The sequence below is a fragment of the Cricetulus griseus genome (genome assembly GCF_003668045.3).
Source record: "Cricetulus griseus strain 17A/GY chromosome 1 unlocalized genomic scaffold, alternate assembly CriGri-PICRH-1.0 chr1_1, whole genome shotgun sequence".
Lineage (NCBI taxonomy): Eukaryota > Metazoa > Chordata > Mammalia > Rodentia > Cricetidae > Cricetulus > Cricetulus griseus.
In genome coordinates, this window is record NW_023276807.1 from 121492223 (window position 1) to 121517490 (window position 25268).

General features: G+C 46.3%; 1 protein-coding gene across 1 annotated transcript; it reads left to right on the top strand.

The window, feature by feature from the left end:
* The first annotated feature begins 8525 nt into the window (after positions 1-8525).
* Positions 8526-20972, top strand: Smim20 (small integral membrane protein 20). The gene is made up of 3 exons (XM_027386952.2): positions 8526-8762; positions 19536-19592; positions 20314-20972. Exons 1-3 carry the CDS (start codon positions 8648-8650, stop codon positions 20349-20351), a joined length of 210 nt encoding a protein of 69 aa, XP_027242753.1. The 5' UTR covers positions 8526-8647; the 3' UTR covers positions 20352-20972.
* The last annotated feature ends 4296 nt before the right edge of the window (positions 20973-25268 follow it).

Here is a 25268-nt window from a genome sequence, read left to right on the forward strand (position 1 = left end):
AGAAGAGCAAGAGCTGACCTCTCTGGCTTCCTGCTCTATCCATCATGTGATCCTTTCATGTGCTTTCTTGTCATTGATGCCCTCATCAGGAGCCAAATGAGGAGGTTTTTCTAATCTCAGACTTTCAGCCCCCAGAGTGATGAGCTAGATAAACACCTTCCTTTATAATGTTGACAGCTCACGTATGTAAGAGAAAACAGATGAATACAGCTATCCTAAGAATGAAATGGCTTATCATGGCTGAAGGCAGTGTCTATAAGATCAGCAAGGAAGCCAGCTAGGGAGCATCAGTAAGATCACAAACCATGTCAGTGATGGTGATGGTGAAGAGACAGCGAAGGTGGCCTTAAACCTGAAGCTTTCTATCAGGCACACACGAATCCTGTAGAAAAGCCCGGATCTGAATATACTGGAAGTCACAGACACGGGTTAAAACTGGGTAGACCAGTGATTCTCAGCCTTCTTAATGCTGCGACCCTTTAATACAGTTCCTCATGTGGCCCCCCAACCATAAAATCATCCTCGTTGCTACTTCATAACTGTAATTCTGTTATGAATCATAATGTAAATATCTGTTTTCTGATGGTCTTAGGCGACCCCTATGAAGGGTCACTCAACACCCAAAGGGGTTTCGACCCACAACACAGGTTTGAGAAATGCTGGTATATGCAGAAATAAGTCAAGGGAGAAATCTGGAAAGATCTCTGCAGAAAGGGCAGACAAAAGGACTGAGGAGTGATCTAAACTGGAAATCTTTTCACTCTAGGTAGCTTCAGGGAGTCCCGGTGTTCCATCACATCATCGGAAGCCTGTCTTCCTTCTCCCGTCTTCAGCAGCACTAGGTCGGTGGAGCCTGCTGGAGAGCACTCAGTAACAGACCGTGAGCATCCAGCCTGCTCTCCCACAGCCAGTAACCATGCTTCTTCGGGGATTCACAGTGTTCTAAAAATACATCCGCTGGGCTGCAGTGCCACAATTAGTGGAGCTGCTGTCCCGGGAAACTCTCATCACCATTTTGCTTAGATCAGAGAGCAGATTAACTTTGATGTCTGTCTGCACCCTGCACAAGACACCACTGGCGGTCTGTTCCCTGCAAGCGTTCCATCCTCACATGCAGGGTAAGACGGGAAAAGTGCCTGCCAGGAGCCCAAGCCAATTTTTTTCTTAGTGATTGAGATGAAAATATGCACCCTAGGGATCCTGACATATTTGACTTGCATCCTGTCTTAGGTTGTCTCTCTTTCCACATATACTTCCCCCCAAACCCAAACTTCCTTTGGCTTTCCCAAATATTAGCTATGGGGCCCCAAGGCCCTCATTCATGCCACATGTTGGAGACAATTGTGTTGATTTCTGTATCTGGATGGCTCCTGGTGGCATGAACTGAAACTGAAAAGCTGGAGTTTGAATAGATTTTACTGGGAGCATGTGGGCTGACTTGCAGCCTGGAACACTCCAGGATCAGCCTGCAAGAGGGCACCACCAGGAGAGCTCCAGCATTGTGGGGAAGGAAGACACAAAGACTGGTTATTCTACCATTGATACCAGAACATCACCATGAAAGAAATCTGAATGTGAGTTAGAGGGCCATAGGTAGATGAGGAAAGTGAAAATGAGCTCCCTGAGCTCATTTAAGATGACACAGTCAGCTTAAAGGTGGTGGGTATCTAAACAGAATTAGTGGGAGAAAGGGGAGGAACTAGGGGGACTATAGAATAACCTGGAGTCCATTTAGCAGACTCCCAGCCTCAGGGCACTCCCATTTCCCAAAGGGAAAAAGGTTTTCCTTTCTTTCCTGTGCTTGGTCTTCTCTCTTACTCTGATGTTCAATTCTTCCCCCCCCCAGAGAATGAACTCTGCAATCCCTTAGACAATGACCAGCATCTTTGTTATATTTCTTGGGGTCTTTCACTTGGGATTTGAACCCGGGAGTAAGGAGAGTGGGACCTCCAGGTGAACACTTTGATCTCTTATGACTAGACAGAGAACCAGGATGAAAGCTTAGTCCACCACATCTAAGCCAAGACACAGGGCAAAACGGACCCCAAGGAACCCATCATCTTCCTAGGTAGGAGGGGGTGGGCTTGCCCACCTGGGAAAGGTCCATGGGGAAGGTCAGTGTTCTGTTTCATTGCTTCCTCACCCTACACACCCAGCTCTTGGGCTCCTGGGCTGTGAGGAGCTAAATGCAGGCACCCAGGGGTAAGCTGTCTGGGGATAGGAAGGCTTGCTCAGCCTTGTCTCTATTTCTTGAGCCATCTTAGAATGTAGGCAAAACCCAAAGTAGGTTTAAAATGTTCCAGCATAGAAAGAAAAAATAAAAGTAGTAGCAGGTTTGCTTTAAGTTTGAGGTAGGAAGTACCTGAAATTCAAATGGAGGCAGCTACAAGTGAGCTGTGTGTGTGTGTGTGTGTGTGTGCGTGTGTGTGTTTCTGCCTCTGTATAGGAAATCTGGCTGTGTACTTTAGCAGAACCACATGGCTACTGCTGGGGTGGCAGGACAAATGCCCCCCCCCACATACACACCCTTTCTCTGGTCCGGGATCCTCCATACACTAGGTTCTGAAGGTCTCCATGCTGATGGAAGAGTAGGAAAGAACATAAAATCACAAGAGTGCTGTCTGAGCAGCTGGGGGTTGGGCACAATGTAGAAGGCTTATATAGGCATGAAGCCCAGGGTTCCACCTCCAGCCATACCCCAGTCAGTCCGTGGAGCTAACAGAGACTTAAGAGTTTTCTCCAGCCTTGTGCCTCTAGCATTAAGATGGCTAGACCTGGAAAGCTCATGTGAATTTGCAGCAACCCAGGGACAGGTGCTAGACAAGCTGCCAGGAACAACTAGAGGCAAAGAAGCAGCAGCCTGCTTGAGTAGGAGGTTAGAGACAAGGGTTCCACTGAGCCATAATGCCAGCTCTTCTATACACCCCTCCTTGCTGTCTATTTCTGTTTCTGCCCTTCATGTCCTGGGCACCCCACTTTTGTTTTCATTTTCCAGGCTGAGGAAAAAGACATTCCACATTGTCTAGATTATAGGCATTGTGCTTGCTTACAGATTATAAATTTGAGAAAAGGATGTCAAATGGAATGTTTTTACTCCAGTGGTTTTTCTGAATGGTGGATAGTCCACAGGCAAAATGAGATTAGGAATTCACTAAGGATCTGGGTTACTGGAGTCAGATCATTGGGAGGAAATAATCTGAACAGTCTTCCTTCTTTCAAAGGTTACTAAGGAGGAAGGAGAAGATGCAGGTATCCAAGTTCAAGTCAGTAAAGTCTCCAGAGGGGGACAAAGGAGATCTAGAAGGTGTTCCAATATGCCTTCCTTTGTCTAGAGATGCGTCCTCATCAACAAAGGCTCCCCCAGACTGTGCCAATACCTATGGGCCTCTCTCTATCCACTGGCCTTCAGAAAGAAATGCCTGATATTTTTCTGCACATGCCTAGAATAAAAGGAGGGGCTTCAGTGGCAAGAGCAGAGCATGTGAAAACCAACAGGATAGAAACTTCGCACTGCTGTGAACAGATCCTGGTGTGACTGGAGAGCTAGAGAGACTAGTTTCCTTTGCAGGCCCCATTTCCTAAATACTCCACAATTTCTGCCAATGGTTGTCAATAAAGGAACTACATCAGGGCAGGCCCCAGAAGCAACAATGGGGCACATCAGGTATAGCAGAAATCGCCTACCCCTGTTCTCCAGGCCAGGAGAACAAGAACGGGTTAAGCACTGAAGTTTTGATGGCAGACTGCTGTGTTCTGGGCACTTAGTTGATTCTCTTAGCTGACTCTCCTTGATTCCCATGGTTAAGAGGAGGACATAGTGACTAGTTTCACTGCTGCCTTCTTTCGGACAATACTCTTCCACATAGGACACTACCCCCTTATCCTACCCCTAGCCTGGTTGCTACAGCAGATCCTCTCCAGAGGTCAGAGGATATTGTTATCTGAGTGGGTAAGTGTGTCCTTGCAGATGTCCACTGGCTATGCTGTGGGACCACAACCACTTTTCCTCCTACTGAATAACTCCGGCCCCACCAGGGATGGCTTTGGGTCTCTCTGTGTGCCTGGTAACAGGGAAGGCTGATATGAATAGCCAGTTCCTACTGAAAAATGGGCAGAACTGTGGGTATGTAACAGTGGCTGGAAGACAGATCCAGCACGTGTCTGGAACCCTGCTGGGTGAGTCTAAAGATACCCATCAGCTGCATAGCCGCACCCAGGAAACATAAGCTCACTGACTTTGCTGGGTGATTTAGGTTGGTGATTAAGAGCCAGACTCCAGAAGCAGAATCTTTGCTGTCACTTTCAGTTCATGTCACCTTGGGCACATGTATTGGTCAATCTTCCCCTAACAATTTCACTGGATTAGAATAATTTAGAAACATGCCACTGGGAGGTTGTTTTTACAAAGCTGGATGGTTGGGGAAGTTTAGTTAACAAAGAGCTACCCTGAATGTGGGCTGGGGTCCCAGAATGAATTACAAATAAAACATGATAAATTGTGCAGAGCACTGGTATTTATCTCTGTGCTTCCTGGCCATGAACATGCTGTGAGCCAGCTTCCTCACCTCCATGCCTGCACATCTGCCCACCAGGATGAAGTGTACCCTTAGACTATGAGCTAAAATAAGCCTTGCCTTCCCTAGTTACTTCTGCCCGGTGTCTTGTCATAGCAATGAAAAAGGTCATTGTCGTGAGCCTCACCTCCCACCTCTGAAAGGCTTGGGGAATACTAATCGAGGTAGTGACTGCACAGGACACTTGGTATATGGGACTTGGTATCAGTCCTGTGCTTCCTGAGGATGCACAGGCTCCTGGATTTATGGTCCACCAAGAGTGTTAACTAAGAGGTCATTCCGCAGAGAACACCAGGAGCTCTTATGAGGGGATGCTAAGCTGCCAGGGAGCAAATGTGCACTGCAATGTTTCATCCCTATCCTGCGGCAAACACCAAGGACAAGCAGGCTTTATTATATTTGGTGCTGCCACCATCCTCTCCTGGTTCAGTGAATCACAGTTGAAATTTTTGTTTGTTTTTCTTTTTTCAAGACAGGGTTTCTCTTTGTTACAGCCCTGGCTGTCCTGGAACTCACTCTGTAGATCAGGTTGGCCTCGAACTCCCAGAGATCTGCCTGCCTCTGTCTCCCAAGTGCTGGGATTAAAGGCATGCACCGCCATCTCCCGGTTACATTTGATGTTTTAAAAAATGAACAATTTCTCTTCTCATTCCAATCAACTACAGTGCTTTGCATAGAGCACCACAACAAACAAACACAAACAGACAAAAACCCTACAGGTTGAATGGATGGGACAGTGGGAGAAAAAAAAACTGGGGGGAAAAACTGGGGGAGTAGAGTTTTCTCAGCAATGTGAGAACGCTGGGAATCAAAGAGATGAACCTGCAGTCGGTGGAACTGGAAAATATAAGTATGGCCTGGGGATAATCCTAACAATCCACCAAAGGCATAGGGGGCATTCTAGCTTCACATGTGTTGTTGTGACAAATATCCTGATAAAGCAAGCAGTTTAGGGAAGAAGGGGTTTATTTCCACTTACAATTTCAGGTGACAGTCCATCGTTTTAGGGAAGTCAAGGCAGGAACTCAAGCAGCTGGTCTCATCACACCCATGGTCAAGAACAAAGAGAAACAGATTCACTCATGCTGCCAACTGCATCTAGCTTTCTCCTGCCCCATACAGTTCAGGACCCACTGCCCAGGGAATGGTGTCACCCGAAAGGGACTGGGACTTCCTACATCAATTAAGGATCAAGACAATTCTCCCCAAATATGCCCACAGGCCAACCTGATAGCAAATCTCTCATGCAGGCTCTTTTCTCAGACGATTCTAAGTTGTGACAAGTTGACATTGAAAATGAACCATCACCAGGAAATCATTGCTGCTGAACAACCAGTGCCTTTAGATTAGCATGAAGGGGATAGAGATGCCAGGATTCATTTGTTACATCACCTTGGCTCATCTGCCACAGCTTCCTGTTCTTGCTTTGGAGATGGCTACTGGTACCTCACCAGGCTGGCCCATTCTTTCAGCATCTTGAATCTCATTTGCAGAGGCCTGTGGGTAGGGCCTGGCTGGCTATCCTTCTAGCCCAATAAGGTGTCACAAGAGATCAGTTAGTCCTGCACTTCCTGAGGATGCACAGACTCCTGGATTTATGGTCCACCAAGAGTGTTAAATAAGAGGTCATTCTGCAGAGAACACCAGGAGCTCTTATGAGGGGCTGCTAAGCTGCCAGGGAGCAAATATGCACTGCAATGTCTGCCTTTAGTGGTTTATATAGAAGTTGCCCTTGCCTTGCGGCTTAGGAAAATCTGATGCATGGACATTTCATCTGGGATTCCTGATGTAAAAGTTAAGCCCCCAAGGGGCTGGGGAGATGGTCCAGTCACTAAAGTGTTTGCCTTCCAAGCATGAGGACCTGAATTTGATCCCCAGAATTCATTTAATAAAGCTGGATGTGGTAGCGTTCACTTCTAAACCCAACACTGGGAAGGTAGAGACAAAATGATGCCTGGGAATCACTGATCATCCAGTCTAGCCTAATTCATGAGCTCCAGGACAATGAGAGACCCTGTCTCAAAAGAGGTGAATGGCCTCCCTGAGGATGACACCTGGGGTTTTCCCCTTGCCTCCATATGCATGTGCACCTATATATGTACACACACACATATTCACATACAAGACCTCAGCACAAGCTGACTTCTGAGAACAGGGGATTCATTGGCTCATAATGGCAATCAGGGGCAGATGTTGTTCTGGGGATGTCTGGCTCAAATTCAACATCAGCATCTGCTTTCTCTCCTGTAGTACTGACCTCATTCTCAATCCCTCCCCCCATAGCTCCATCACCTTGTTCCCTCAAGTTCAAATCCCATTTTCCAGGAGAGCTGAGGTAAGAGTATGACTGTCCTACCTGGGGTCACATGGCTCAAGCCCTAGGCCAACCAATCCACTATCGAAGAACCTTGGTCAGCTTGGGGATGTGCTTAACTGTCTGAGATTGGAAGAAGCAGAGTGAGGACAGGAGGATTCAAGAGTAGGAGAGGAGCTGTTCCCCAAAGCCATTTAGAGATGGATCTTTGACTGCTAGGATAACAAGTGTGCACTACACCTGGTGATCTTTCACCCTGTGTTTAATTCATGTATCACAAGTTCCCTGTTTGCTGTGCAGTCTTGTCTCCTTACCCAGCAAGTCCTGAGGGGGCCTGAGGAGCAGCCACCTTACTGCACAGACATTCATCTTTCTCCTTGTACTTATGTTGCCTGTGGGACTGCATCACTCATCGGCAACAGGCTGTATCCAGGATTAGTTATCCTTTCATGTATTTGTTCCGAGGAAGGATCCTGGAGAGCAGAGGTCATGTCTTATTCATCTTGTGCCCCCCTTAGCACTTTGCCTGGTGTTTGGGGGCATAGCAAGATAGTCCATAAATCTGCTGACAGATTGAATGACTGATTTATATGCTGCTAGAGCCAGAGGTAGATGGAATCTTGATTCAACTACAAAACTATAGAGAAAAAGACCTGTGTTCGCCACATCATTTCAAAGAGATTGCAGACCTTCTCAGGACTAAATAATGTTGCTGAGGTCAAGATAAATATCCTCTCTGCACCCCAGCTTCAGCTGTTGGTGTCATTTCTATTTCTAAGGGACTGAGTGAAGGCCCAAGGAATGTTGGTCTCAGCTGCCCAACCCCCTGAGGAGATCATATGATCTGACTCAGGCTCTGTAAGAGGGGACAGGTGCAGTGATGGAGGAAGGTGATCATGGAGTGAGGGAGCAGGTGGCATTCTTCAGAGGCTGTGCCCCAGGCCAAGAGCCAGAGCCCTAGGGAACCTGTCACTGACTCTATGCTTCTGGGTTTTAATTGTTTTTGTTTGCAGACCTTGGTTGGTTTTAGGAACCCCCCATGTAATTCCCTCACAATCCAGCACATAGAACAGGGAGAGAGGAGAGGATGAGAGATCAGTGTTAGGCCACTTTGGATGCTCAAACATACTCCATGAAGGCTACATAGTTCATTAGACTCAGCGGCTTAGATTTTGCAAATACCTTGAAAACCACTCCGGACCAGGCGGTTTGTTCCCTTGTGGTTCATGCCCACAAACAGCTTTCACAGAGGGAGGTCTAGTGACTCACCCAAAGTCTCAGAGACTACTAGCCACAGTCACCAGATATCAAATACTGAGGGGGAAGGATGGGAAAGTGTGGTTGGTAACTGAGAGCAAAGCAGGAAGGTGGTGGTTGGAGCAGATGAGGAAGGACAAAATCCAGGGAGAGTAAGGGGACAAAAAGAAACCTCGGGAAAGGAGCACGGCCAAAGGTATATGTGCGTCTACCACCACTGTCCGCGGGCAGCCTGAGGGCGAGAAAGGAGGAGCTTAGTTCGAGGTCCCGCCCCCGTATGCCTCGCCCTTCATAGAGTCCACGCCCTCATATGTCCCCGCCCCCGGGGGGGTGTCTTTTCGCCCAAGCCCCGCCTCCCAACCCAGAAACTCCGCCCTGCACCAGGTCCCGGAAGCGAAAGCTACTCCGCCTCTTCCGAGCCAGGTCGCGACCTTGAGGCCGGGATCAGGTTTCCGAGCGAGCGTGTCGGGCCTCCCGGGGCTCTGAAGCCCCCTTTCTCGCCATGGCTGCGGCCCGAAACCTGCGCACCGCGCTCATATTTAGCGGCTTCATCTCCTTGGTCGGCGCCGCCTTCTACCCTATCTACTTCCGGCCCCTCATGAGGCTGGAGGAATACCGTGAGTGACCTCTGACCCTGCGCGATGGCTAGCCCCAGCGACACGCCCTCGTCCTTAAGCCTATACCCTATCTGTTTTAGGAGGAATAGCTGGATTTAGGAGTGAGGCCAACCGGGTTCCAGGCTCTCCCTGTGCAGCCGGTGAACTCGGACAAATGGCCTCACCTCTTATGTTCAACTTCCATGTTCAGGCTCTAAATACTTACCTACGCGATCAGTAACAGAACTGTGGAGCATCTTTTGAGTCATAGAGGTGTTGATGTATATGAAAGTAGCCTGCACATAGCAGGTCGACACTAAACAGTAGATCACACACAGTTAATATATACACACATGTATATGTATATATGTGAATGTTTAATATGTGTCAGGTTAGGCATATACTGGATCTTTGCATTTGCACAGCCTTCCCTTGAGGTAGATGTTACCCATTTTACAGATGGGGTCACACAGCTAATAAGTGGTAAGGGAAATAGTACCAACCCAGGCAGGCTTCTGTCTCCAGAGCCGCCTCCATCCACCCAGGTTTAGATGGTGATGCAGTGGGGAGGCAGACAGGAACCTTGATCATCCTGAACTGAAAGGTGTTTTTACTGTGCTTCATTTCCATCCCCTAAGATGCCTTGGAGCGGAAATATTTCAAAGCTAAACTGTTAACCTGGGTTTTTTGAGTTTTTCCTCAAATCGTTTTTCAGATTCTGCTGGTTTCCTTCATTTTAAGCTGGTTGCTCACATGACAATGGCGGATGTCTGGGGAGTCATTTTCCTCCTTAATCATTCAGGTCCTATCATTCTAAAAGCCAAACTCTCCTTCCTGGAGACCTATACCTCAGCAAGGATTAGCACTTTGATACATCTGAAACCATCTGTCAGAGAGGAGAGATGAGGCGTTAGAGGCTCATTTTGTTCTCCAGGAACCCTGAATCATCTTGAAGATGGAAGAGGGCCAGCCCAGCCCCTGGGGAATATTAGCAGAGGCTGAAGCTTGGCGATTTGAAGAGCCATGTAAATGCTCTGCCCATCTCCATTGCTATAGCATTTGGTTCCTGGAGGCAGAGCATTTTAAAGCACACACACAGCATCTCCTGGCAGCTTCTTTTCGTCGGCCCAGACTGAGATGGTCTCTGTGCTTCCTGCCATCAAGTCCTCCTGCATGCGCCATGTGTGGAGGGAACATGGGCTTGTGTGAGGTCCTGCAGAAAGTCTCCATCCTTCTCCCTCACTGGATCCTTGCCCGGTGTGTTTGTTTGTGTTTGTTTGTTTGTTTTGTTGTTGTTGTTACAGCTTCTAGAGTTGGACCTGAAACAGAAGGTGTGCTAGGAAACTCCTCTTTCTGAAGTCAGGACTCAGCTCTTAGCTAGTGTGCTTTGTCCTCTATGTGAAGATGGGTTTGCTTGTCACAGCTAAGGGAGCGAAGAGGATGTGAGTAAGCTAGTAGTATCTACTGCATAGGATACAGGATAAATTCGCCGCAGTACGCAGAAGTCACCTGTGAGGAAGTATCAAAGTGTGAGGGTTGCCCTGGTCAAGAAACTTTGCTCTCAATCAGCCAGTGAAGAGGAATCGTGTCCTGTCTTCCTACACGTCTTCCAGGAATACTCCCCAGACTTTGCTTGTCCACATTGCTTTAGGCAGGCAGGTCGGGCTCTGGGGTGAACTTCTTGCAAGAATAACTATGATAGCTGTGTTTTTAGATTTAAGACTGAGTACACCTGCTCACCTTTTAGCTTATTTTAATTAATTCGGCCAACTTTCACTAATGCCATAACTAGATCTTTCAAAAAGTAAATAATACTAAACAGTTAATTTTTATTGGAAGCTCGGAAGCAAGCAAACCCATCTTCACATAGAGGACAAAGCACAGTAGCTGAGAACTACACTCCTGTCTTCAGAAAGAGGATTTTCCTAAGGGAACCAATAGCAGACCTTCTGTCTCAAGTCCAACTCTAGAAGCTGTAAATACTAAACAGCTAGTTTTTATCAGAAGGTTTTTTTTCTTGGCACTCTTCCAAGCACTTCAGCTATTAAGCCACTTAGTGCTCATAATAACCCTTTGTGGTAGCTGTTAAATAACCTACAGGCAAGGTATTTCCTCACTCTGGATCTTGTCCCGCACCTCCTGTGGTGGTGGTGTTTAGTGGACTGAATATAGGTTTGGGGTGAATTAAGTGAAGTATAACTTGTAGAAATTCCTAGTGTATTCTCATATTAGGAATTGTGAAAAAAAAAAAAAAAACCCACTTAAAAGGAGGGCTTTGGCAAGGAACAAGATGGAGGTGTTGGGATGGAGGTGGTGAGAGCAGGTGTGTGCCTGGGGTTGGCTGACCCAGCAGTAAGCATGTCCAGCTGGCTCAGTGTGTGCTTGGGATAGGAACTGGAAGCCTGCTGTGTGGGTGAGCTTCTGTTCACCTCAGTGCATTCACGTTTTAATATGTAGAGTATTTAGCCACTTTCCTTTCTTATGCTCAAAACCCGCATTTAGTTGTCACTGTGCCAGGTGCAGTTTAGATGCATGTGTGGGGTGGCCTCAGCACCTCGTTCCCCGCCACTCGTCTTACCCTGCCCTGTCCTTGTGCATCTTGCATATTGTTTTAGCCCGATGTGTTCCCTGCTCCTTTGCTCACTAACGTCACTGTTCAGTCCCCAACGCTTCGTCCTTCCATCCATCCCCTTATGCTTTTCTTGTGTGCACTGTTTTCTTTTTAAAAACCTTTCAAGAAAATGTATTATTGTGTGTTGTTGAGAGGGTGCACATACCACAGCTTATGTGTGGCAGTCCGAGAACAAACTCCATGGAGTCATTTCTCACTTGCCTTTTCATGGGTTGTGGGATTGAATCGAGGTCATTGGGCTTCCTTGGCAAGTGCTTTGCTGGCTGAGCCATCCTGCTGGCCCCAGTTGAGTTCTTTCTGAAATACACCTGGCTTTGGTGAGAATTTGTAAAGGGAAACTGTTTTGGTTTGTTAGGAAATGTGGAGCCCTCTGGGTCTTTGGCACTGGTCCTTCCATTTGTCCTTCAAGTGCAGTCATCTGGCTTGCTTAATTAAAACCCTGCAGTTACCCCACTGCTATCCTCAAAGTCCAGCCAGTGGAGGTTATTGAAGTGTTTTAACAAGGTGACCAGATTCACTGTATGCCAGCTTCAGTGCCACTATAGGGAGGAGGGACCTGAAGCGTCTAGAGGCAGAAAGATGGGTACCAAAAAGCAGTTATCTCCCCCCACCCCCCACTCAGGAAATGGTACCCAGCCTATACCAGAACACTTCTGGAACTGAAGGACTCAGTGCATAGGGACTTGTGTCTGATGAGCCCTGCCTTAGTGTTCTATTGCTGTGAAGAGACACCATGATCACAGCAATACTTATAGAAGAAAGCATTTAGTTGGGGCTGGTTTAGTTCATTTTCATCATGGTGGGGAGCATGGTGGCACACAGGCAGACAGACATGTTGCTGGAGAAGTAGCTAAAGAGTTCTACGTATGGATCTGCAGGCATCAGGAAAAGACTATGAGCCACTTGGCCCACCTTGGGCTTTTGAAAACCTTAACACCATCCTGGAGTGACACGTTTCCTCCAAAGAGGCGGTACCTATAATCCTTTCAAATAGTGCCACCCCCTGGTAGCCAGCCATTGAAATACAAGAGGCTATGGGGGCTGTTCTTATTCAAACCATCACAAGCCCCGAGGGTGAGGGAGAATGGCTCCTGTCTTCCTGACTCCAGCACACCCGAAGGTGGTTGTGGTGATGGTGGCAACCAATTGGAAGGCATTAGTTTGAGGGATGAGGATGTATAGGTGCCATTTTGGACAGCTGGAGGGCTGGGCAGCCATGTGCTTCTGGAGTTGCCCAGGGGCAGAACCATAACCAGTCTGGAGTGGGGTAAAGGCACCAGCAGTGTATACCAGGACCAGTCAGTGCACCAGGTTGGGGCTATGGCAAGTGTTCTAAGCTGGGAAGCTGTAGTGTCCAGAACACCAGTGTGTAAAGGGTTGAGAAGTGGTCAGCAGAGAAGACCACAAAGGAGCCTTAGGAGGAGTGGGCATAGAGAGGCTTAAAGTTAGGAGAACCTGTAGCATCAAGAAGGCAGCTCTCAGCCGGGCGTTGGTGGTGCACGCCTTTAATCCCAGCACTCGGGAAGCAGAGGCAGGTGGATCTCTGTGAGTTTGAGGCCAGCCTGGTCTCCAGGGTGAGTGCCAGAATAGGCTCCAAAGCTACACAGAGAAACCCTGTCTCAAAAAACCAAAAAAAAAAAAAAAAAAAAAAAAAAAAAAAAAAAAGCAGCTCTCCATGGAAGGGGTGTGGCCTCAGGGTTAGGTTGCTTGGAAATAGAGATAAGTGAAAGTATCTGTTGGACTTATAAAAGAGATGATAACAATAAACTGTTGGTTAATGCTTTCAGTGGGTTGAAAGTGAGCAAGAAGATTGCAGCAGATCCAAGAGTGAGCAAGCAGTCTGTTAAGTAGATGTTTGTCGGTGGCTTGACAACCCTTGAAACAGGTGGAGGGACTAGGGAGAATGAAGTTTTGCTTTAAGTTTGTGCTGGGAGGCACAGGAACACCAGGAGAGGCCAGGCAGGCTAAGGTGCTAGCTAGAGAGAGGACAGTCTGTAGAGGGAGGTAACATGGGCACCTGAGATCAGGCTGACACAGCCTTGGGCAGAGTCTAGGCACCTCCTCCTACACCTCTAAAGAAAGAGCAGGTCTGATGCAGAGACATGTGTCTCTGGAGTGGTGAGTTGTGGGGACAGCTTCTGCTGTCTGACACAGGGTGACACACCCTCTGTAGGTGAAGTGCATTGTCCGAGAGTTATCTACTGACTGCCTGGGGTGCTTTTGCTTTGCCTGCCTCTCAGCTGCATCTGATAGGGGCTGGCAAGATGGTTCATCAACCACTTGCTGCCAAGCCTGAAGACCTGGGTTTGATTCCTGGATGCTACATGGTAGAAGGAAAGATCCAACTCTACAGTTGTCCTCTCACCTCCACACGTATGCCAGGACACCAGTGTGTCTTTATGGAACCTAATATCGCAACACCCAGGTGGACGAGTAAGGGGAACACAGGAGAGTGTCTTCAGCCAGGTCACAAACTAAGCACAACATCCTGCTGATGTAGTCAAGACAGGATGTTTGCACCAGTTTAGCAGCCCTTTACACTAACAATGAATGCTGCCCCCACCAATTGTGCACATGTCTTTTTTGCCCAGTCACAACAATCCCTCTTTTAGGCCAACGGGATGATTGCAGGTTCATCTAGATTGCAGTAAGTGTTGTAATGGCAGTGAGTCCAGCTTAAGATGTTTGAAATAGTCGTGTCTGCAGGAGCTGGGATTTTCCTTTGGCAGCAAGTGACTGTGATTTCATGTGGCTTTTTCAAGGTAACCATGGAGTGCTCAAAAGTGCCAGTGCAGCTGGCCGGCTGTGTGGTTCAGAGGACAGCCAGGACATTAGGAAAGGGTCCAGCAACTGTCCGTTAGGGAACCATCCTAGCCTATTCATAGGGAAAATAAAGGACTTTGTGTAACAGGCTTTGTTTGGGCCACCGACCAGCTCCCAAATCATGACATGGAGACTTAAGTTAACATGTTTCTCTTTGGCTGTGTTTTGCCTTGGGGCTTTTTTACCTTTTTTCTCTTCTATATGGTCTACTCCATGTCTAGCTGGGTAGCAGCTGCCTGGCTGACTGGCCCCAGGTGTCTCCTCCTTTCTACCTCTTCCTCTTCTCTGGAGCCTAGATTTCTTCTACTTTTTCTGTCTGCCAGACCCCGCCTATCCTTCTGCTGCCTAGCTATTAGCTGGTCACCTTTTTATTAGGCCAATCAGGTGCCTTAGGCAGGCAGGGTAAAACAGCAACACATCTTTACATAATTAAACAAGTAAAACACATCTTTGTGTAGTAAAACAATATAACATAAAGAGATGCAACACACCTTTACATAGTTAAAGTAATATTCCACAAGAACTTTGTATTAACAGTGACTTCAGTAGCTGATGGAGAGGTGTTTCTCCTTTGATTTAGGACGACGGTCCCTCCTTGAATGCCCTTCTCTGGCCTTCTGTGACAGCTCCTCCACCTGAGCTCTTGATTTACTTACTGCTTTGTTCCTGCTTCTTAGCTGCTTCTTAATTCCTCCTTGTCTCTGACTGCCCTGTGTACAAGCTTTGCTTGTTCCAAGGAGTGGGCCACAGTTTTTAGACAGGGGCCCAAGCCATGTAGAGTCAAGGTGTCAGGTCCTTCAGGGCAGCCTGGATGTGGAAAATAGAGGGCTGGGCAGGTTCCATGATTTCTGCTCCAGTAGGATGAGCCCATGGGCAGCGGGAATGAGAAGGAAGACTGCTTTGTTAAACAGTGAAGGAGAGACCTGTGATCACCAAGTAGCAGGCCTTCGTGACAGGTGTCTCAGTGCACTTCGTGTTGACATTCGGTGTGATCTGTAGCTCTCTCACTGACTCATCAAGACTTGAGTAACTGTTCAATGGAGTGCGTACAAGGTCAATCCATAGCTTAAGTCCTGCTGTGACTCCTGGGAGGTGGCAGTTAGCCTTGAGGCTCAGTGATCTGAGACCAGGGATGTGGGCTGTTATGCTTCTGGAGAGAGCCCAAGCCTTGCTTTTCCCTTTCATCCTGTTGCCAGTGGGGTTTGTCCAAGGACTTAGGGGATCATAACTTGAAGCCTGATATGTCTTTACATCCTACAACTAATCCAATTCTGAGTCTGGCCCTTTAAAACCGGCATGTTTTTTGGGCATTGAAGTCAAATGGTGGTGACATGGGATACAGTAAGAGCAATTTTTTTGATTTGTTTTTTTCTTTTTTTCTTTTTTTTAATATTGATCTTTCCCTGTTTTAATTAGATGTACAGAGTACAAAATCTTAGGGTTTTACCAGAAGGCCAGGAGCTCATCTATTCTTGACATTTAGGTACCATATCTAGTGTCACTCTGCATGTTAATTGCTGGATAGACACTAGACCCTTACTCTTTGACCTTGCTCACTTAATACCCTGTCAGGATACCTAAAAAGAGTGAAGTTGCAGGGCAGTGGGGTAAATGGTTACATGGGTGAGCTGGGAGGAGGTGATTCTTCTGTTTCTCTCCTGTGTTCTTTCTGCTGTCCCTTGCTGCCCCCAGTTGAAACTGTGTTATATATCTGCTAGAACAAGATTACAAAAAAAATTACTGGATGTGCAAATCCCTTTCTTGTAAGGGCATTTTCCCTGGTACACGCCAGGTGCTTAGAATGATTTTCACCCCATTCACTGTATAATCGAGCAAAATGCAGAGACTGGCTGAAGTCCTGCTTCCTAACCAGCATTTCAAAGCTGTCTGTATTCAGACTGCTTTTGATGAGTGTGCAGACATGTTTACAATGCCAGAGAACAGTGATTGAAGTGGCCTCCAGTTCCTTCAGCTAGCTGGCTCAGGTGAGCTGAAGCCATGATGTGGCTTCTGGGACACCAGCAGATCTCTAAGCTGCCCATTCTCAATGGGTACATTTGGTCTCAGCCAGCTGCTTCACACCAGTGTTCTGTCCCCTTAGCCAGCTGCTTCACACTGATGTCCTGTCTTCTTAGCCAGCTGGTTTATACCTGCTGTTACAGCTGTGTGTTGCTCTCAGTCTGAGTTTCAGTCACTATTCTGTCCCTGGGTCCACTTGGATTTATGACCATTTGGTACCCATGGTCACTACTTCCCACTTGATGACTGTGTCCTGTGGCCTCGGGTTCCCAGCTGCTCCAGGGCACTTTGAGTTCTGGACTCTCCTGTAGGTAGATGGCAGAGCCTAGTCAGCAGCTCAAATGGGAGTACTTAAGTCTGTCCCGCTAATTTTAAACAGATAGCTGCTTGAAGCAGCCATACTGGAATGGTCACATGTTATTGGACTTTCTTATCTAGCTGGTTTGCAGGGGTGTGTGTGTGTGTGTGTGTGTGTGTGTGTGTGTGTGTGTGTGTGTGTGTGTGTGTGTGTAAGAAAAAGTTCAAGTGACAAAAGATCCAAGGATAGACCATAAATTCCTGTGTCTGTGTCTGTCACCTGGATTTGCTGGTTGTTAACGTTCACCATATTTGCTTTCTGTCCTTACAGAGAATACATACATACCTAGATTGCTGTCATTACTATTATTTTGTTGAGCCATTTGAGAGTGGGTTGAAGACATTATGAGCTTTTATTCCTAAGTACGTGAGCCTGTTTTTGCCAAGAACAAGGACAGTATAGTCAAGAATCCAGGAAATTTAATATCCATGCAACACAGCTGTCTAGTACAGAGACTGTATCCAAATGCTGCCATTTGTCCCAATTACTCCAGGTTATAAATTGCCCTTTCTTCGACTGTAGGTCGTTGGAGGAGATGGGAAGGTAGATAGGTCTTGTTCTTTTCAGACTTTTCTTTGCTTGGTTATCTGCTGTCCCTTTATCGGGGCACCCACAGAAAAGCACTTGGGGGTCTGCTGAGGGAGGTCAGTGTTAACTACAGCTCCCAATACAGCAGATTTTTACCTCCCACTGCAAACCTTCACTCATTCTCAGACTCAGACTCATTCTTAGACAAAGTCAGCCCACCTGCATGTATAAACAGGTTTAATAATACACCATCACCCTTTGACTAGAAGGAACTAGCTTCAATTAAAACTACAAATCAGACCTCAGCCTTAGCACCAGGGGGCAGAGTTGGACTTGCCAGATACTGGAGCAGGGAATTTTCTAACTCGGCCCACAGTTGGGTTTTAAGCATTTTACATGGAAACTTGCTCACAGCCAAAGTCAGTAATTAGCTTATTTGTTCACATAGCTAAAGCCGCCTTCTACCTCCACTGCTGTCCTGAGGTTCATAGATATTTGCTGTTCCTCCAGTGACAATGAAATAGAAACCTGTCAACTTCATCAAGATGAACATGCTGAATCCTGAGAGACTGGTTTCTGTTTTCCCATTAGCAGATTCTGCATTCTCAAATAAAGTGTCTTTGTGTGGTCTCCTGAATTTTCATAAGACTGCTTTGGCCTCAGAGTGTTTCTGAGGCTTTAATGGATCAGAGAAATGGGTGGATTTAATCAGGGGTTAATATTCAGTTATCACTTTGTAGGAACTGGTTTAGCTTGCTGGTCCAGGCCATGCTACTAAGGTGGTTGCATAAGGACTCAGATTAAGATGAGATTACAGCCTGTTTAAACAAATCTTCAGCCTCTCTCCAGCCTCATTAGCAATTAGCAGGAACTTGTCAAGACAGGGATACTCTCTGTATCCTTGGTTCTCCCCTGCATGACAAGAGGTTGGAACACAATTAGGCATTCTGTCCCTGCCACCAACTAGCAGCTTCCTCCCAGTGATGCCTGGCAACCTGCCAGCATCTTGGGCCCTGCAGTGTGGTACCTGCTTCTTAGAGAATGAGTTTGGTACCTCAGGGTGACTGAATTTCTTTGTCTGTGCATCTAGAATGCTTCATGGCTATTGTTCAAACTCTCCTCTTCCTGCTTTCACAATATCAGAAACATCTTAGGTCTGGAAAACTCTTATCTCATTTTGTTCCTGGTGAGACTCAATGATGGTGTGTTTTGCCTGCTAGTGTTAAGCACTTGTTTGACACAGCCTTTTTTGAGACTTCCCTGTTGACATCCTTCTAGGGCTCAGGTCTTCAGGATTTGACATCTTCCACAATGAGAACACCTTTGTATCAAGAGGTGCCACTGTTCCCTTGAGTTGGCATCTGTAGACCCATAGCATCTGTGTGCCATTTACCTGAGAGAGGCCACTGGGGATAGGTGGCCCATTGTTCCTGGTCTTCTCCCTCCCTTCTTAGAATTAAGATTCCCACAGCCCCCATCGCCCTATAAAGTTAGTATTGATAAGACTATTGGGTAAATCATTTAGGATTGACTTTCTGTTGAGCCTCTAGAGAAACAGATTCGGTGAGTATCAGAGTTGGCAGAACCCTGTTTCTTGTATTTGCAACAGGCCTATGAGGGAAGACAGGGTGGATGGCCTAGTATCAAATAAAAGCCGAGAGTGGCTATAAAGAAACAGTAAATCTATTAAAACAAAGGTCTGATTACAGCATTTAATCACTGCAACTTAGGAGCCAACATCCTCTGGCTTTAAGTCTTTCCTCTAAAAAGCTACCATTTGTCAAGATACTTAAAATAATAATTCTTGGTCGTCAGAGGCCTCAGGTTTCTTCCAAACCACTTAGAAAGATGTGTCTGGGAACTTGAAGCCCACACTCATAAAATGCTTGGTTTCTCTTGGCCTTTGCCTGTTGGACATCTCCAAAGTGCCAGGCTTAGCTGCTGCAGCTACACCGAGCTCACTAATTGGCACAGCACCTGCAATCAATTAGGGAAGCTTCAATTATCCAAACCAAAGCCACCCACCCAAAGATTAATTTTCTGCTCTATTTCCTATCAAAAACATAGCATATTTAGCTTGGAGTCCAGTCCTTCAGTGGAGTGTTTTTAGACACCGTTTTCTTGATAATTGTGCCTGTCCCTTCTTTGCAGCAGACCTCTGCTTGTAATGTCACACCCACCAGCTCTTCAGAACTGTTTTTCTGTTGTGTTGTGTCCCTTCCACAATGCTGAGATCACAGGGAAAAGATGTTGGCTGGGAGCTTTTTGTCTGAAGTGTGGCTCTTTTTACATCATAGGTCCTAGCTTCAAGTAACGGCATCCCGGAATTGAGTCACACTCATAAATATGCTTTGTAATTGGCCTATGTAAATAGAAAAAAATTGCCCACCCCTCTTTTCTAAAGAGTAATTCATTGTCTTGTTGTGTTTCTCAGAGAAGGAGCAGGCTGTAAATCGAGCTGGTATTGTCCAGGAAGATGTCCAGCCACCAGGTAAACTTAAAAAATTCCAAACAATGCCATGTGGGCCATGGGGCATGAGCGCTTGCTTTGTGTGGAGAGGGGGTGATTTTTCTCTTGGGAACCTGATCTTGCTGGTTATTTTACCATAGTCCCTGTCTTGTCAGAGCTATCCAAGACTTCCTGCTAATATTTCGGTGCCTAGTACTTTTCACAAGGTCACTGGGCCCAGCTTTTACACTTGGTAAGTGGGCATGAAATGTAATTAAGTATGCAGCAGATCACCTGCTTTGCAGCCTCCTATACCAGGACCTCTGTAAACACCACCCTCATGGAGAAGGTAGTGTTTATGGGTAAACTGTGTTCATTGATGTGGGATTCACTTCCTACAGAAGTCGCCAAAGCTCCCGTCAGGGCTGGACGAGATGTTCCTTTAAAACGATCCAAGTTGGCTGAGAATGAGAAGTTTTTTTTTTAGTTTTTTAACCCAACTCCTGCAATCTGTGGGTCCTAGGCCAGATCCATTTTTTCCTAATAGGGAATAGTTGCTAAGCCATTTAAAAAACCCCTCACAGCTGCCATGCCTGCCTGGCACCTCTTTGCAGAGTTCCAGTGGCTGGTCTCCCCCATTTCAGTGTCTCAGTCATGTGGAATTTCATTCCCACATCATCTTGTTTGTTTGGGATCAAGGGGGAGGGGGTGCTCAGATGCTTAACAATGAATCCTGATAGGGTTTTTGTGTTTCTTTTGATAGGGTTGAAAGTGTGGTCCGATCCTTTTGGCAGGAAATGAGGCTGTCAGTAAATCTGATGAGAAAAGTGAGCATCTTCATCCTGTGCACTCTGCAGTGGGGACAATAGATGGTTCACTGTGGCCACATGGCTGGAGAGGGAACACTCATGCTGCCAGCCAGAACCCTTATGATAGAGACTGTGTGCAAAGACAGTGCTTCCTCTAAGTCCCTGGAGAACCTGAACAGATGACATCATTAGGAAGCCCTCATGGCTCCAGTGACTTTGCAGGAGCAGAGCCAGCCTGCAGAGCTGTTGGTGGAAGATCTGCTCCTCGTGCAGTCTTTATCACTTCCAAGCTGTGATGTGAACACAAGCAACCTGTGGGCGCAAGGGCCTCAGCTGCTTTGCCACCTTTGGAATAAGCAGTTTCAATGCAAATGTCCATGCCAAGCTGCCTTGCAGGAATCTGAGAATGTTCCAGTCGATAAAGCTGTTTGAGGGCAGGATCCTCGGCTCTGTTTAAGAATACACTGCACAGCTTAACCATCTCATTGAAATTCCCTGGGTTGGGAAGTAAATAGATAGGAAGCAAGTCACGCCAGACTGTACTACACACAGTAGAATCATGGGTGAGCCTGCTAACAGCAAGGCTTTGGGTATTAAAATGGTTTCTCTTTGCTGCTGTGTACTGTTTTTATACTTTGTGCGTGTGTGTGTGTGTGTGTGTGTGTGTGTGTGTGTGTGTGTGTGTGTGTGTGTGTTTTATTTGTTTTAGTTTTTTGAGATGAGGTCTGACAGACCCGTCAAGCCTTGAACTCCCAGAGATGCAACTGGTAAAAAATTTTTTGTAAACTGGATTCAGATATCAAGAAGTAGTACTACTATCTAGATTCTATTTGAGTAGATGTCTTTCTTAGTTAGGATGTTATTGCTGTGAAGAGACACCATGACCACCACAACTCTTACAAAGGAAAACATTTCATTGGGGCTAGTTTACAGTTTCAGAGGTTTAGTGCATTACTGTCATGTCGAGAAGCATGGCAGCACATAGGAAGACATGGTGCTGGAGAAAGAGCTGAGAGTTCTATATCTGGATCTCCAGGCAGCAGAAGGAGACTAAGCCACACTGGGCATAGCTTGAACATATAAGACTTCAAAGAGTGCCTCCAAAGTGACACACTTCTCCAACAATATCATACCTACTCTAACAAGGCCACATCTCCTAAATAGTGCCACTCCCTGTGGGCCAAGCATTCAAATATGTGAGTGTATGGGGTCATACCAATTCAAACCACCTCAATGTCCATGTGGTGTCATCTATTTGTATACAAGGTAAACAGCACACCTTTTGAGACATCTCTTGTGTTAGTCATGGTTCTGCAGAGGAACAGAACTGATAGAATGAATATATATGGGATTTATTAGTATGGTTTACAGTCTGTGGTCCAGCTAATCCAGTGTTGGCTGTCTACACAAAGTCCAAGAATCCAGGAGTTCTTCAGTTCACAAGGCTGGATGTCTCAGCTAGTCTTCAGAATCCCAAAGAAGCAGGCTCTAATGCCATTGAAGGAATCTCACTTGCCAGTGAGATCGAGGGCAAGCAAGCAAAGAACACAAACTTCCTTCTTATGGCCATTATATAAGCTGCCACCAGAGGTGTGGGCCAGATTAAAGCTGGATCGTCCCACCTCAAAAGATCTGGATTAAAGGTGGGTCTCAAACTTCAAATGACTTAATAAAAAAAAAAAAAAAAAACCTCACAGGTGTACTCAGCCTTTTGGGCTTTAGTTAATTCCAGATGTGGTCACGAATAGCCATCACAGCTGTTAATGGAGTGTTGGTTTTCCACCAGGTTCATCACCAGGAGCTACAGCAGTAGCAGTACCAGTTTCCTGTTGATTTCCCCCCTCCCTTGCTTTCATGTCTTTCCTTCTGTATCTGTCTTCTTCTCCCCCCCCCCCCCTTTTCCTTTCCTTCCCTTTCATTTCTCGTGCTCTGCCTGCCTAGTCTGGTAGATGACTTGGTACTGAAAAGCCAGTCTGTTTCTTAGCAGAAAGCCTTGTGTATTTCTGTAGCCTCTGTTTATATGAGGTGCTTAGTGACATAATTTCATAATTGTGAACTTGGCATTTTCTTAACATGCTGTTGGATCAATTATGTAATGACTGGCAAACAGAAATAAGATTGATAGTTCTAAAACCAAAGTCATCGTTTTTTGGGAGACATTGCCCAACATCTAATTGACTTGCAGTTAACAACCCAGTAGAGGAAGCTGACTAATTAGGGGTGCATTTGCCTACTGTTTTCCTTGGAGGGGGCACCAAGAAAGTTATGTAATTTAAAGTCAAATTGTGCAGATGCTTAATTGAGGCTTCTTATGACTGAGCAAGCACATGTGTTTGGGAGGACATCCGGGCTAAGGGATGAGTTTTGGAGAAAGACTGTGAGAGCAGACTGTGGTATCCTGAATGTCTTTGTCTTGGGCTTATGTCTCCCTATCCTCAGTCTACCTTTTTGTAGTGATATGAGAGCTTTCTATCCTCAGTCACCTTGATGTTTATGTCAGGGCATTCCCTATCTCAGACACATGACTGCAGAGTGCTACCTACACCTGTCCAGTGAGTGGTGAGAGGTCCTCATAAGGAGAGACTGAGGGCATCACTATCCAGGAGTCCTAGTGTGCACTCCCTCCCAAGGACAGTGACAGAAGCACTTACAAGAGGCAGCTTAGTCAGGTGCATTTAGGAAACAGGTATGCTATTGACTAGGTACATTGGATTCTAATTTGGTGATTTCCTAGGGAGGGCAATCATTTCCCAATTGCTTTGAATGGCAGCTTTTCCTACTGCCACCTTTCTGGGACTAGTGACTTCCCCTTTAGGGGGAAATCAGATAATTGCTTCTTAAACCTTTTGATCTCAGGATACCTTTACACTTTTTAAAATACACTTTTAGGGCTGGGAGAGTGAACTGCAGCAGTGAGAACAGTATGAGTCCCTAGCACCCATGGAGGAAGCTGAGCATGGCTGTGTATGCCTCTGTAGACACAGCATGGGCAGGGGACAGGGGCGGGAGTGAAGACAGGCAGGTCCTAAGAGCTTGCCAGCCAGCCAACCTAGCTGAGATGGTTCAGTGAAACACTGCCTCAAGGCAGTAAAAGTGGGAGAGCAGTGGAGGAGGCACCAAAGGTCCTGCTTTGGTGTTTGCATGCACACTTGAGAACAGGCAGGCACACACACATCATACCACATTTTCCAAAACTCCAAATTGTGTTCATGTGAGTTATTACACCTATGGAAATGGACTGTATTACGATCTTATATAATAATAATAATAATAATAATAATAATAATAATAATAATCAAATTAAGAATTACATTATTTAAAATGCATCAATTACAGTATTATATGGGTTAATAGAATATTGCCTGAAAAGTTTTTATTTCTTGAGGCAAAACAATTTCTGAGGCTAGGGAAGCAGTTTAATAGGTAAGGTCACATGTTATGCAAGCATGAAGACCTGAGTTCAAATCCCCAGCACCCACGTAAATAGCTGGGCATTGCCACGTGCACCTGTAACCCCAGCACTGTGAGTGAAGGAGACAGAAAGACCACTGGGGGTTGCCAACTGCCAGTCAAGTTCCAGGTTCAGTGGGAGAGACTGTCTTGGGAATAAGGTGGCAAGGAGGGAGTGGGACACCTGACTCCCTACTATGGCTTCCATCCATACCTATGTGCACCCATACACATTCCGTCTAAGTATGCCACATACCACAAATAAGCACTTGCAGATATCCATACCACCAGAAGACCTCTGCATTCTCATGTCTTTCTGCACTGGGTCTGTTGTATTATGTGTTCACACTCATGAGGGCATGGGAGGGGAAAGGTCTCCAGGAAAGTTTTCAGTTCCTGCGCCTTAGTCAGACCTTTTGAAGTAGCTGATTAGTCGCCCTGAGTGTGTTTTGCTGTGTAGTGTTGGAGGAGGTTGCAATGGGAGAGGAGAAACTGAAAGCTTACTCTGGAATAAAGAAAGCTGTGTTAGTTCCTTCATGCTCCATCCCTTTCTTTCAAATGCCCAACAGTACCTCCTATGGATGGACTTGGATCTACATTTTTAAACCCACAACTAGAAATAGCTACACTTGAACAGTTGCTACTTTCATCCTGTGAACATTGAAGTGTGTAACGTGGAGATTCCCTCTGGCTGATAGGAAGCTCAAATACACAGTGGCTCTGCTCTTCAAGGATTGCCTATGAGTGTCGGAGAGATGACTCAGTCGTTAAGAGCAGAGGCTGCTCTTCCAGAGGAGTTTGCTTCCCAGCACCTACATTGCGACTCACAAACCTCTTCAATCTCTGAGAGCACCAGGCACAAATGTAGTAAACATACACGCAGACAAAACCCTCATAAACAAAACTTTAAAACTGGCTGTGACCTCCTTATAGGGTGTATTTGGCTACTGTGTTCACCTCATCATGTTTTCCTCACCTCACTCATTTCGTTTCCTGCTTTCTCACTTTAGTTTCCTGTTTTATACTGTGTGGGAGATCCTTCATTTAAACTGGGGTGTGGCATAAATAGTTAATAAAGGAGATGAATAAAATTATAAAGATTAAAAGTAATACAGAACATTAAAAGTACCTTTTTAAAAGTCTATACTTTGTTACAGTGGTGGAAAGCAGCCTTGAGAAGTACCTGGAATTCCAACATGTGGCAAATGACAGAGCTGTGGTGTGGACAGAGCTCTGCACGGCAAGGGGGTCTTGGTTTGGGAACGTGTATTATGGGGATCACTACATTGCAGGCTTTACTTGTCTGATGCACCACTGGATTCTCCCGTCCGTTGTCATGACACGCACGGTAGGCACTCCATCAATATTGATGGATGGGATGGTCGGTTCAAAGATGGAGTGAACAAATGGAGGGAGTGGTGGTTAAGAACGTGGGGTGCGCACTCTTAAATGTCAGGCA